The 13,814-nt window shown below is 37.0% G+C and overlaps 1 protein-coding gene across 22 annotated transcripts in view; it reads left to right on the top strand.

The window, feature by feature from the left end:
• JMJD1C (jumonji domain containing 1C) overlaps positions 1-13,814 on the top strand; it is a 323,880-nt gene that overhangs the window by 268,476 nt on the left and 41,590 nt on the right. For 13 of the 22 annotated variants that reach the window (XM_051823261.2, XM_051823260.2, XM_070057718.1 and 10 more), the window contains 6 exons: positions 3,277-3,382; positions 6,584-6,708; positions 8,689-8,832; positions 8,929-9,121; positions 9,229-10,901; positions 13,587-13,759. In XM_051823261.2, coding sequence (XP_051679221.1) covers positions 3,277-3,382; positions 6,584-6,708; positions 8,689-8,832; positions 8,929-9,121; positions 9,229-10,901; positions 13,587-13,759 — 2,414 coding nt within the window. The remainder of the gene's footprint in view (positions 1-3,276; positions 3,383-6,583; positions 6,709-8,688; positions 8,833-8,928; positions 9,122-9,228; positions 10,902-13,586; positions 13,760-13,814) is intronic. The other 9 variants (XM_070057722.1, XM_070057724.1, XM_070057726.1 and 6 more) reach the window with 1 other exon arrangement.

The following is a 13,814-nucleotide window of genomic DNA, read 5'->3' as shown; positions in this document are numbered from 1 at the left end:
CACTCCTTTCCCAGGCTATAGCAGAGTTTTGGATCGGAAGAGGAGCATCCAGAACTAGAACCTGCGCCCATATGAGATGCCAGCATTTCAGGCCAGGGCTTTAACCTGCTGTGCCACAGCACCAGCCCCAGAATTGAATGTTTTAAGACAACTAATTTCAGTACTTAAAAAAAAAATCTGGGGTGGGTGTTTACCATGATTAGGTTGGTTCCTAGGACATCCACATTCTGTATCAGAGTGCCTGGTTCAAGTCTGTTACTGCTTCCCATCCAGTTTCCTATTACTGTGTACCCTGGGAAGCAACAGATGATGATCTGAGTGCTTGGGTCTCTGCCATCCATGGAGACATCCTGATTGAGTTCTGGGTTCCTAGCCCCCAAGCTATTGCAGGCATTTGGGGAATGATCAATAGGTGGAAGATAGATCTGCCACCCCTCACCCCTCTGCATTTCCAATGAAGTGAAATTAAGGTCTTCAGTTATTTTAATAGAATATTTATTGAGAGGCAGATATTAGTAAGTCTACAGATGAGAAAATTGACAGAAATATGAGGTCAAATCAGTAAAAGAACTCAAATGACCAGAGTTTCTTTTGTTTTTCTTTTATTTTTTTATCCTATAAGATTTATGTATTTATTTGAAAGAGTTTTGAAAGGGAGAGACAGAGATCTTGCATCTGCTGGTTCACTCTTCAGATGACCGCAGTGGCCAGTCCTGGGCCAGGCCAAAGCCAGGAGCTGGGAGCTTCCTCCAGGTCTCCCAAGTGGGTAGCAAGGATTGAAGCACTTGGGCCATCTTCCCCTGCTCTTCACAGGCCATTAGCAGAGAGCTACATCAGAAGTGGAGCAGCTGGGACATGAACCGGTGCCCATATGGGATGCCAGTGTTGCAGGCTGCAAATGATCAGTTTTTAATAGTATGTTTTTTTCTACTGGAAAATTAATGGTTATGTCGTCTTTTTGCCTTGGAATTACAGCCTGTTATTTTAACCTACTAAACAAATAATAAGTTAAGTGATGAACAAGTAAATTTTGTCTCAGTAGTTACAAGTTGTTAATTTTCCACAATAAGCAACTAGTCATATAGATTACCTGAGGTGGTCTAGTGGGGCTAGGGGTCTACGGGCCCCTCCAGTGTAGGTAGAATGTCCTTCACGAGTAGGTTGTTAACTGTGGCTGGAAAGCTTGTATCCAGACTGGCCAGCATTTCCCCCACTAATAGCTTCTTGTGCTGCATGTATGACCTTGAGGTTTTAAATCTCACCTTCAGGGTTGTTGTAACCTTTCACCCTAAGCTAGCAAAGGAGGGGGCTGAGTCCCAAAAGAGGTAGGCTGTCTCCAGGAGATACCCTGCTATCTCCATTAGCCCCAAGCCAATCAACATATAGTATGTGAAACCCCACACCCCATCCAATGGGCACCGCCCATGGAATGCCTTAAAAGTCCTGGACACTTCCTGGAAACCAGTGTCCTATTCTGGCACTCCACCTGACCTCCTCTCGAACCAGGCACTTTTCTGTCAAATAAGTTTCTGCTTCTTTGCAAAAATGGGGCGAACCAGCACCAATATGGAATGCGGGCACTGCAGGTGGCAGCTTAACCTGCTATGCAACAATGCCAGCCCTGGCAATGCTACTTTAAAAGAAATAACCCCCTGTATTTGTGATGGGTATATGGGTGGATATGTATGGAATTAAAATGAGAAAGATTTTTAAAGTACTACAGCTGTCAGAGCTATCTGAAAGTTGTGATTGTTTTCCTTGGAACATACTTCTCTGAAGTTTGTGTGTGATACTCTGGACTGTTGTCTAGTATACATCAAGTGGGTTTGGGTTTATATTTTCTGAGGAATAGAAATAATAATCTTAATGGCCCTTCTGCTTGTTGGCTTTCACTAAGCATGAGTCATGTCAGATAGAATATTTATCATAATATTATTCCAAAAATAAAGAGTAGTACCTTATAGCAGTGATAAAACGTGAAGGAAAATCTTTTTTTGGATAGTTTTTGAAGCGGGAATTATTCTTTGTGTCCTGTAGCCACCTCTTGGCTCTTCCAAATTACCACTTTTTATTTTTATACACCATATATAGTTTTCTTGATTTAGCTTCTTTATATTCACTGGTTTCTAAAATCTGCCTGTCCTTTTTTTTTTTTCTTTTTTCTTTTTTTTTTTTTTAAGAAAAGTAACTGCCAGTGGACAGTGCTGCTTTGTTCCTCCCAACTGCTCTAGGGCTCCTGCAGCTGATCTCAAACGTAGGAGCAATCAGAGCTGTTTTAGGTAAAGAGAATATAGTGTCAGAGTCCAGCAGGGACCAGTAGATAGTGGGAAACGATGTGACTGAGTGATTCAGAACTTGAAGGAAACAGAGCTGTTTGTTTCTGTGTTTAGACTGACCCTGTTAAGAAGATAATATTGTCAGTAATGTAATTTTAATTGCTGAATGCTTTGATGGTGGCTTGAAAAACAAAAATTACAGCATGAAATTACTGGTTACACGAATTTGAGTAGAACTGAATTCAATAACATTTAAATCAGACAGTGAATAAAGGCTACTAGTTTCAGAATCTATTGTTTTGAGGCGACTGGCATTGTGGCGTAGCACTGGTTCAAGTCCAGGCTGCTCCACTTCCTATCCAGCTTCATGCTAATGGCCTGGGAAAAGCAAAGGAAGATGGCTCAAGTGTTTGGGACGTATATCCTTGTGGGAGACCCAGATGAAGCTCCTCACTTAAGCCTGGCTTAGCCCTCACTATTGAAACCATCTGGGGAGTGAACCAGCAGATGGAAAAACTAACTAACTAACTAACTAACTAACTAACTATCTCTCTCTCTCTCTCTCTCTCTCTCTCTCTCTCTCTCTCTCTCTCACACACACACACACACACACACACACCCATAACATTACATTAAAAAAAAAAAACTAATTATTTTGGGCATTATGGGGCAGTAACTCATCTACATATATATCTCTTTGACACCAGCTTCAGATGACTTAATGCTTTGTTTTGTATTCCTTCTAATAACGAACCCTTGAAAAGCTGGCTAGAATAAAGCCATACTTAAAAGATTAGACAATGTGATAGTAGTTTCAGATCTTACCTCAGACTCTATTGTCATGTAGTTGCTAATGAACTATAAGTTATGAATTTGTATTTTTGCATACATTTAGATGAAGGAATTTTCTTCAGTCCTTAGAACATATAGGAGGGAAAGTTGGTAACATTAATGTTAGGAGAGCGTAACATGGTCCTTTTCTTTTAATCTGTAATTCTAGGACGACATAGACAGCCTAAACCCAGTTCTCAGGGACAACCCGCAGCTTCACGAGGAAGTGAAAGTCTGGGTAAAGGAACAAAAGGTTCAGGAGATTTTTATGCAAGGTAACTATTTTGAAGTTATGCATTGATTTTTTTTTTTAACTAGCCAACGTATCCCCTTTGTCTTTGATTGTTCAATTTTATGTAATGTAAGTAGAAGGCCCAGTCTAATATTTTGAGTTATGTACAGTCCAGGGAAAGTACTACCAGAATCACAATTATTTCTATAAAAAATTGAGAAGTTCACCAGTTTATTAACTAATTTGAGGTAAAGGCCTGGGATGCAATTTTAGCCACACAGGTGTTTTGTTGATAGGAAAAATTTCCATAAGGCTGAATACTACTAGGTGTGTCCTTCCTGGAGAAGGAAGCATTGTTTGCACTAAAGGGTTGCCCAAAGCCACAACTGATTTCCTTTGAAGAGTGCTGTAGGTATCTGATAAAAGTGCCTGTTTCAATGCAGGTTCCTCAGCAATTACTACAATACTAGTCTTAGTTATTTCCTTTGTTTAATAAGTTACAGTTTGTTTACAAAATGTGACCTTCAGACCAGTGAGGTTTCATGATTAGTGATTCCTTTTTATATCAGTGAAATCATATATGGTAGATAAAAGCTTTTTGAAAACTTAACTGAAATTGAGATAATATGCTATGAACTTTTGTTATGTTGACTGTTAAGAATGGAATTTTGTTCTTAAATTTCCATATTTACCTCAACCCTGAACTTCTATACCATTAAACATTAATAGAGATAATCTCAAACTTGTTGTTGTTTTGCCTTATAGCAATGGATCATCTACATAGTAAATTCTTCTTATGCTAATTATTTAAATTTTACTATAGAGAATTGAAAGCATACACAAAAATAGATTTATTTCCATCAATTTCCATATAGCTGTTTCCTAGCCCCAACAGCTATCAAGCCTCAGATGATCCTGCTCCCATCCACATTGTCTTTACTTCCATGAAATTTCAGACATCATATTATTCTAGCCATTTTTTTAGAAATTTGTATTTATTCATTCATTCAAGAGAGACAGAGTGCCCTATTCCCTGCTTGACTCCCCAAATGCTTGCAATAACTAGGCCCTGGAGCCTGAACCTCTTTCAGGTACATCACCTGCTGCCTCCCAGGGTGTACATTAACAGGAAGCTGGAATCTAGAGTAGAGCTGGACCCAAGGAAATGGGGAGCCTAACCTGCATGCATATCAACTGCTAGGTCAAATGCTTGCCCCCCCCCCCTTTTTTTTTTTTTTGACAGGCAGAGTGGACAATGAGAGAGAGAGAGACACAGAGAAAGGTCTTCCTTTGTCGTTGGTTCACCTTCCAATAGCTGCCGTGGCCGGCGCACTGTGGCCGGTGCACCGCGCTGATCCGATGGCAGGAGCCAGGTACTTATCCTGGTCTCCCATGGGGTGCAGGGCCCAAGCACTTGGGCCATCCTCCACTGCACTCCTGGCCACAGCAGAGAGCTGGCCTGGAAGAGGGGCAACCGGGACAGAATCCGGCGCCCCGACCGGGACTAGAACCCGGTGTGCCGGCGCCGCTAGGCGGAGGATTAGCCTAGTGAGCCGCGGCGCCGGCCGCCCCTATCCATTTTTTTAAACAGAGCTGCCAGTCCCTTATGCTGAAAAACATAACTGTGCCTTATTATCAAATGGTATGCGTAGTCAGGTTCATAGTTTGATTTGTCTCATGAAAGTTATATTTGATTTTAACAGGTTTTATTTACGTTTTTAAAAATCAGGAGAACCAGAAAAAGCCCATACATTATGATTGATTGATATGTCCCCTCCATTGTTTTTTTCCCTCCCTTTCCTTGCAATTTATTTTTTGGAGTAACCAGGCTAATTTCTTTGAAATAACTTCTTTTTTGTATCCTTAGGAAAGAAAAGTTAAAGCATTAATATTGATATCCTTATAGGCAGAATTGTGTGAGGTAGACTCGAAATTGTGTTAAGTGGGAACAAACCAGTGTAGATAGTTTGTTAATGGGAGTTGAAAACTCATCATATTTGAAGTTATGCTATATTATTAAGCATTTTCTATGTATTTTTTTAAATATGGGGTCTCATAGAAAAGACAACTTTGTGTAATGGATTATGGCTTATAAATACTGTTTTCCCATTATCTCCTTTAAATTACAGAGGATCAACATCTTCATTTTTCTCTAGATGAATGTATTCATAGGTCTTTTGGAATATTTCTGCAAATATGTTAATTACAAATGTGTTAATTTATGTTTTTAATCTGATGTTGTTATAAACTTTTAAAACTGGCAAATAATTATTAAACCAGTAATTGGCATGTTGAGTTTGTTGTAACCATAGAAGAAAGCATCAACCTACGAATCAGAAAAATAAAATTAGTCTTAAGTGTTTTACTTAAATATTTTCTTAATTTCTTGACCTCACTTTCTTGGATTTTTATAAAAGGGATATTAATATCTAAGAATTAGAAAGGAGTAAATAAACAAGAGTTTTGAAAACACTGTAAATTGTGTATGATGCTGTTCTTCACGTGTGGTAGTTTTTCCCTCACAGTAAGTTTAAAGTACTTGATATCATTTTTTGGTGCTTGTGAATTGAAAAAAATTTTCATCTCTGATGTCCCATCTGTGAAGTGACTTGTTTTGATGGGCATATTTGAACATATACATATATCCTTTAATATTTAATCCTCCCTTTTATTTGAAAAAATTAGTTTAGCTCAAAAGTGCACTATATTTCTTAAGAAAACATTAAGTGCCGGATTTATAATATAATCCACCTTGCAATCTCTTCATTTTTTAAGACTTACAATAACTTTCTAGCTATTCCTAGGGAATCAAAATTTGTAGGCGCCTATGACAAAAGTTTTTGCAGCTGGGAGACTGGGACATCAAAGTCCAAATTATGTTTCTATTTCAGCTATATAATCATCCACCCCAAATTTGTTAAGCAAGCATTGTAATCTTAATAAATTATAGAACACTGTATCTTTGTTTTATACTCCACTTATTTCATGATCTCAGAAACTGTTTTTTCTACTTATTTTATTTCCGTTGAATAAGGAAACAGTGTGTCTACTATCGTGTGTATCATGATAATTTTAGAATTATCTGTTCTAAATGAATTTGTCTTCTAGGTTTATTTTTTTCAAAGCTAATCCTTGGTTATGATATTACTCATCCATCATATAATTCATGTTTCTCCTAACAGGTAATTCCAAAATGGAAATATCTTCATTTAAGATACCTCTATGTATGTGCTTTTTTTTAAAGGTCCTTATTCTTTAAATGGATATAGAGTGAGAGTATATAGACAAGACTCTGCCACCCAGTGGTTTACTGGTATAATTACTCATCATGATCTCTTCACCCGCACCATGATCGTTATGAATGATCAGGTAAATTATTAAACTAATATTTTTGAAAAGAGATAGTCTTTGCCAACAGTTTGACAATAAATAATTTTCATCTTTAGAGTTGTTACAATGATACTAATAAATGTAGATGTATCTGTTATATAGCTCTAAGTCACTTCAGATCCAAGGGAGATACACCAATTTTATTTTAGCACGGATAAAATCAGTCCCTGAAATAGGCATCAAACCCTTTTCATTGATTAATCTTCCTTTTAATAATCAGGGTACCTAATTTTTTTCTTGAAATCTGTTTTTCTCTCTTTCAGGAAAAGAAAATTTCCAAATGATTGCACTAATTGAAACTTTTAACATACACTGTAGTTCTTAGATCAAATTGCAGCTTGGTATGCTCACTTGAGTTTTATGGTGTTACAAGTTTTGCAGTTTTAAATAACAATCTAAAAGTCCTGAGATTTCAAGTCAGTGTTTTGGGAGAGCTGACAAAAAAAGTTTTCTTCTAAAGCTGTTATTTCTTTACCTAGGAAATTAGTATTTATATCTTCCAACCTGAGTAGATTGTAGAATATTTATCTAACACAACTCCTTTATAAACAATTCAAATAACTTTGGTTAGAATTTAGTCAAAATGCTAAATGTACTATGTAATTACATAATTTTTTTTCCTATAAAGGTGGCAGACTGACTCTTATGAAGCACCAAATTGCTTTCAGTTTTTTAAAATAGTTTTTTTAATATATAAAGATTTTATTTGTTTACTTGAAAGAGTTACAGAGAGGCAACATCCACTGGTTCACTCCCCAGATGGCCACAGCGGGCTGGAGCTGTACAGGTCAGAAGCCAGAAGCCATGAGCTTCTTCCAGGTCTCTCACGCGGGTGCAGGAGCCCAAGGACTTGGACCATCCTCTACTGCTTTCCCAGGCCATAGCAGAGAGATGGAAGTGGGGCAGCCGGGACTCCAACTGACGCCCACATGGGATGCCAGCACTGCAGACAGCGGCTTCACCAGCTATGCCACAGCCCTGGCTTCTAAAATAGTTAACTTTGTTATTTAAATTACCTATTTGCACATTGTAAAATCTTTTTCTCCTTCCCAGTGTCTTTGTTTTGTTTATTTTCCAACTTTTTTAATTACTTCATTTATTTGAGAGAAACTGGAGCTCTCATTCTCTGGTTTACTTCCCATTTGCCCACAGTGACCAAAGCTGAAGCTAGGAACCAGGAACTCAATCCGAGGTCTCTAACATGAATGACAGGGCCACAACTACTTGGTCTATCCACCCTGCCTCTCAGGGTCTGAATTTAGGAGCCAGAACAAGGAATAGAACCTACATGCTCTAATGTAATGTAGGATGTAGGTATCTTAACCACTAGGCTCAATATTTGTCCCTACTTTCTGTTTTTTGATATCTGTACCCTTTTTGTTTGTTATTATAAGAGTTAGAGGTATGCTCTTGGTTAATTCTTATTTTTCAAAGTGTACTTCCAATAGATACATTTGCTTTTAAATTCTTCATCAGTAGTTAGTGACTTTCATGTGGTTAAAAGGGTAACTTTGGGAGCAAATGTTTGGTAGTATGTTTAAGATGCCCCTGTGCCCTGCAGTAAGTACCTGGGTTTGATTCCTAGGTCTTACTCCCTGACTCCAGCTTTCCACCAGCTGGAACCCTGAGAGGCAGCAATAATTGGTTTCCTGCCACACATAAAGGAGTCCTGGATTGAGTTCCCAGATGCTGGCTGTGATCCTGGCCATTGTGGGCATTTGGGAAGTGAACCAGTAGATGGGAGCTCTCTTTCTGCCTCTCAAATAAATAGATAAATGTTTTTTTAAAAGGAGATTTATCTTTATTGGTTAAAATTAATTATTGTAAATATGATACTATCTTATAAATTAGGGATCCCAAATCTAATCATTTATACTGAACAAAAAAAAATCAAACTAAATATCACGTTGGTTAGCTAATTGGATTTAATTTTTATTTTTGTTTTTTGTCATGGATTAGGTACTAGAACCACAGAATGTCGATCCTTCTATGGTTCAAATGACCTTTCTAGATGATGTTGTTCACTCTTTGTTAAAAGGTGAAAATATTGGCATTACATCACGACGTAGATCTCGTGCCAATCAAAATATCAACACTGTTCACGTATGTATATTATTAATCAGCAGATTTTGTTAAATACTTTCCTTGAGGCTACTTAGGTTCACATAGTAAACAATCATTGTTAATGGTTATTTTTAGGGTCATTATACGCGTGCCCAAGCAAATAGTCCCAGACCAGCAATGAGCTCCCAAGCTGCTGTACCAAAACAGAATATACACCAGCAACAACAACACAGGAATATCCGTCCAAGTAAGAGGAAAGGCTCAGATAGCAGTATACCAGATGAAGAGAAAGTGAAGGAGGAAAAATACGATTACGTATCACGAGGAGGTAGGACCCACTTTTTTTTTAAGGAAATGAAAAAACAAAAAGACATTTTAAAAATATTTGTTTAGTATGAATTATGAAAACATAACTTCTTTTTTTTAATCTTACAGAAAATCCTAAAGGTAAAAACAAACACTTGGTGAATAAAAGGAGGAAACCTGAGGAGGATGAAAAGAAACTAAGTATGAAACGACTTAGAACTGACAATGCTTCAGACTTTTCTGAGAGCAGTGATTCAGAAAATTCAAATAAGAGAGTTACAGATAATTCCTCAGAGCAAAAGCCAGAGGATGAATTAAAAAATAAAAGTGCTTCAAAGGTAAATGGAGAAGAAGGGAAATCCCAGAATAATGAGAAGGCAGGAGAAGAAACATTGACAGATATCCAGCCTACCTGGGATCAACTACAGGATGATAAAAAACCTCAAGAAGCAGAAAAGCGGAAATGTGTTGACACACAGCTACAAGAAAAAATGATTATCCATTCGTCCGAACAGGCTACACTTTCTGATCATAATTCTAATGATGTACTTCTTCAAGAATCTAAAGGGGAAAATACACATACAGTGGAATTATTACCAAAGGAAAAGTTTGTGTCCAGACCACCAACACCAAAATGTGTTATTGATATTACAAATGACACTAACTCAGAAAAGATGGCTCAGGAAAACTCAAATACGTTTGGCCTTCAAAAACTAGATCCTAATGTTAGTGATTCAAAACATTCAATTGCAAATACAAAATACTTGGAAACAGCAAAACAAGATTCTGACCAGAGCTGGGTCAGTGATGTAGTTAAAGTGGATTTAACCCAGGCAAATGTTATAAATGCTTCTTCAGGAAATGATCATCTAAATATAGAAAAAGAGAAAAATCAGTTTGTTTCTTACATGTCTTCTCAAAGTGCAGTTTCTGTCACAGAAGATAAGCTACATAAGCGAAGTCCACCCCCTGAGACAATAAAATCTAAGCTTAATGTTTCAGTAGATGCTCACAAGGCAAAATCCAATCCTTCACCTGAAGTTAAACCCAAAATTACTCATTCTCCTGATTCTTTAAAGTCTAAGGGTACTCATGTGAATAGCCAGGCCACTGGTGAAAGAAGACTGGCAAATAAGATAGAACATGAATTATCAAGATGCAGTTTTCACCCAGTTCCTACTCGAGGCAGTGCATTGGAAAACACAAAGAGCCCTCTGATCATTGATAAAAATGAACATTTCACAGTTTACAGAGATCCTGCTCTTATTGGGCCAGAAACAGGAGCTAATCACATTTCACCTTTCTTAAGCCAACATCCTTTTCCTCTTCATTCCTCATCACATAGAACCTGTTTAAATCCAGGTACCCATCACCCTGCCTTAACTCCTGCACCCCACCTACTAGCTGGATCATCCAGTCAAACTCCATTGCCTACCATTAACAATCATCCTTTGACTAGTGGTCCACACCATTCTGTTCATCACCCTCATTTACTTCCTACTATGTTACCTGGAGTGCCTGCTGCCTCCTTACTTGGTGGCCCCCCGCGACTAGAGAGTGCTCATGCCAGCAGCTTAAGCCACTTAGCACTAGCACACCAGCAACAACAACAGTTGTTACAGCACCAGTCACCTCATCTTCTTGGACAAGCCCATCCTTCTGCTTCATATAATCAGCTTGGACTTTATCCAATTATTTGGCAGTATCCAAATGGCACACATGCATACTCAGGACTTGGTTTGCCTTCTTCAAAATGGGTTCACCCAGAAAATGCTGTTAATGCTGAAGCTTCCTTAAGGAGGGTAAGTTATACAGTACCAAGCACTATTCGGTATCTTATTTTTTAAGGTCATTTCCTATTATAAAAATGTTAGCATTTTCTAAGCAGTTATTTTTCCAGTATGCTTAATAGCCACAGAACACAAATGGAAATTTCAGAAAAGCCTATTTATTTACAAAAAAAAGAGCTTTAAAGAAGTAAAACTTCTTTAAATTTAAATTGTAGTGTGTATTTATTATAGATTTAGATTATGGTATCTAATCATAAATATTTTGCTCAGAGAAATTCCTAGAAGTAATATTTCTGGACTAAAATTTATGTAAATTTTGATATGTACTATCAAATTCTTCCTAAAATTTTTATATTCTTCACCTTAATACCTTGAATTAAAGGTACATTACAAGATATGAATCTTTAAGTCTCTGTTTCCTAAAGGTTGGAGAGTCCCAATATTTGAGAAAGTTGGAGCTGAAATTCTCTGACACAGTATTACTGAAGGTGGTAGTATAGGACTTATATTTGTTCCTAGGCCATGTGATTTCTTTAGCAAATTTGTTTTTATGAAATGTTTCATCAGTAATCCCATTATAAAAAATACAGGAATAGATGTTAAACTCTGAGAGCCCAGAATGTTCTTTATGCATCCCCCAAAATCTCTGTGGTTTAAAAAAAAAAACATTAAATTTTCCACCTTAACCATTAATACATGTATAATTCAATAGTGTTAACTGTGTCCACGTTGTTGTGCAGCAGATCTCTAGAACTTTCTTACCTAATAGAATTGAAACTGTGCCTTCACATTAAACGTTTTAATTTTCCCTTCCTCTACCCTTGACAATCACCTTTTTACTTCTATTACTGTGATTTTTGACAATGTTAGAAACTTCATATGAATGCAATCAAACATTTGTCCTTCTGTTACTAATTTTCACTTAGCATAGTGTCTTTGACGCTCATTTATGTTGCATGTGACAGGGCTTTTTTTGTTTAAAGCTGCATAGTATCTCATTGTGTGTGTGTGGTGTGTACCCCACATTTTCTTTCTTTTTCTATTTGTTAATGAAAACTTTGGTTGCTTTCACTTCTTGTCTATTATGAATAATCAATAAGTGTGGGTGTTTTTTTTTAACAGATTCTTAGCGTTTTTGGGTAGCTTTCTGAAGGTGGACTAGATCCAAAGTGAATGTCTTGGGATGGCAGCTGAAATGACAATATCAGTGACTTCCTCAGTTACTTCAGGGATAATACTGCTTACAGTGCCATTCATAGAAGCAAAAGTGGTGCTGATCATACCAAAAGTTTATCAGAGAAGCCATTTTATTTTGCGTACAGTAATGACAGTGTAGTCATGAGTCTTTGTATGAGTCTTAAACTGTGCCTCAAAAAGTTTGTGAAAAATGGAATTAAAAGATTTATTTTGTTCAAAAAATGTGAAATCCATGCCTACAATGGGTCTTTTAAAAGTTTGTGGGAAATACATATAAAAATATTATGCATGGATTTCAGGTTTTTATACCAAAATAAACCTATTGTCTTATAATTCCATTTCTCCACAAGCTTTCTGAAATATCATTGTATTTTTCTCCTTATGCAAGGTTTATGGCTATAGTGTATCTTTTTAATTTAAGTGATTTTACAGCAGTGTGTCTTTGGCATGATATTCAGTTGCCTTTGCATTATCAGTTGGATATTTAAAAATTTTCCCTTTTTGTTAAAATCAAAGGAATGTATATTACCGTGGTATTTAACCACCTTCCTGCTGATAAATTCAGAAAATGTATTCTGGGAAAATGTCAGTTATACAGAAACTGTTCTTCAGATTGTAATTAAATATTTATTTATATATATATTATTAATATTTTATTTTTGGATAGGCAGAGTGGACAGAGAGAGAGAGAGACAGAAAGCTCTTCCTTTTTCCGTTTGTTCACCCCACAATGGCCGTTGCGGTTGGCGCACCACGCTGACCCGAAGCCAGGAGCTAGGTGCTTCTCCTGGTCTCCCATGGGGGTGCAGGGCTTGAGGACTTGGGCCATCCTCCACTGCACTCCTGGGCCACAGCAGAGAGCTGGACAGGAAGAGGAGCAACCGGGACTAGAACCTGGTGTGCCGGCGCCGCAGGCGGAGGATTAGCCTATTGAGCTGCGGCACTGGCCAATAGTTATATTTCTTAACATGCAGGTCACTGTCACTACATATTCAATTATGAGGAAGGCATTATATTGATATTAAAAAGTAACTTGTTAGACCTCCATATGTCCAGGTTTAGTGATACAACAATCATAACTTGTACTGAAATGGAATATATTTGGGCTTTGAAAATTTTTAAGTAAATTGCATTACATTGAAAAAGTTAATTATTTTTGATTGATGACAAAAAATGGCGAGTGAACATGATTATAATTTTTATTTTTGGTGAAACATTTTTTAGGAATAACATTGTGTCTTTGCTGTTAGCAACATGCATTCTTTTAGAATCATTAGAAATCATATTAGGTTCTGTGTAGATCATTAAGTTAAACATATTTTAAGATCTGATTTTAGTAAAATAATTAATTTCTGGAAATAACTATTTTAGTGCTGATGAATTTTCTATATAAAATTGGAAAATCCCATATAAATATGTTGATGATATATTGAGTATTTCTTGAGATATATTTCTGAAACCTTTAATATTTTTCTAAATATAGTGATTTTTTTTTTAAAGAATTCTCCCAGTCCTTGGTTACATCAGCCCACCCCTGTGACCTCAGCAGATGGTATTGGATTACTTAGTCACATTCCTGTGAGACCTTCCAGCGCAGAGCCTCATCGGCCTCTTAAAATTACAGCACATTCCAGTCCACCATTGACAAAAACTTTAGTAGATCATCATAAAGAGTAAGTTTATCAGTGCTTAAAATAATTGACTTTTTTAACAGCTATCTATAATGTA

Source organism: Oryctolagus cuniculus, chromosome 15 (genome assembly GCF_964237555.1).
Source record: "Oryctolagus cuniculus chromosome 15, mOryCun1.1, whole genome shotgun sequence".
Classification (NCBI taxonomy): domain Eukaryota; kingdom Metazoa; phylum Chordata; class Mammalia; order Lagomorpha; family Leporidae; genus Oryctolagus; species Oryctolagus cuniculus.
This window is presented reverse-complemented; position numbering and strand designations above follow the sequence as displayed.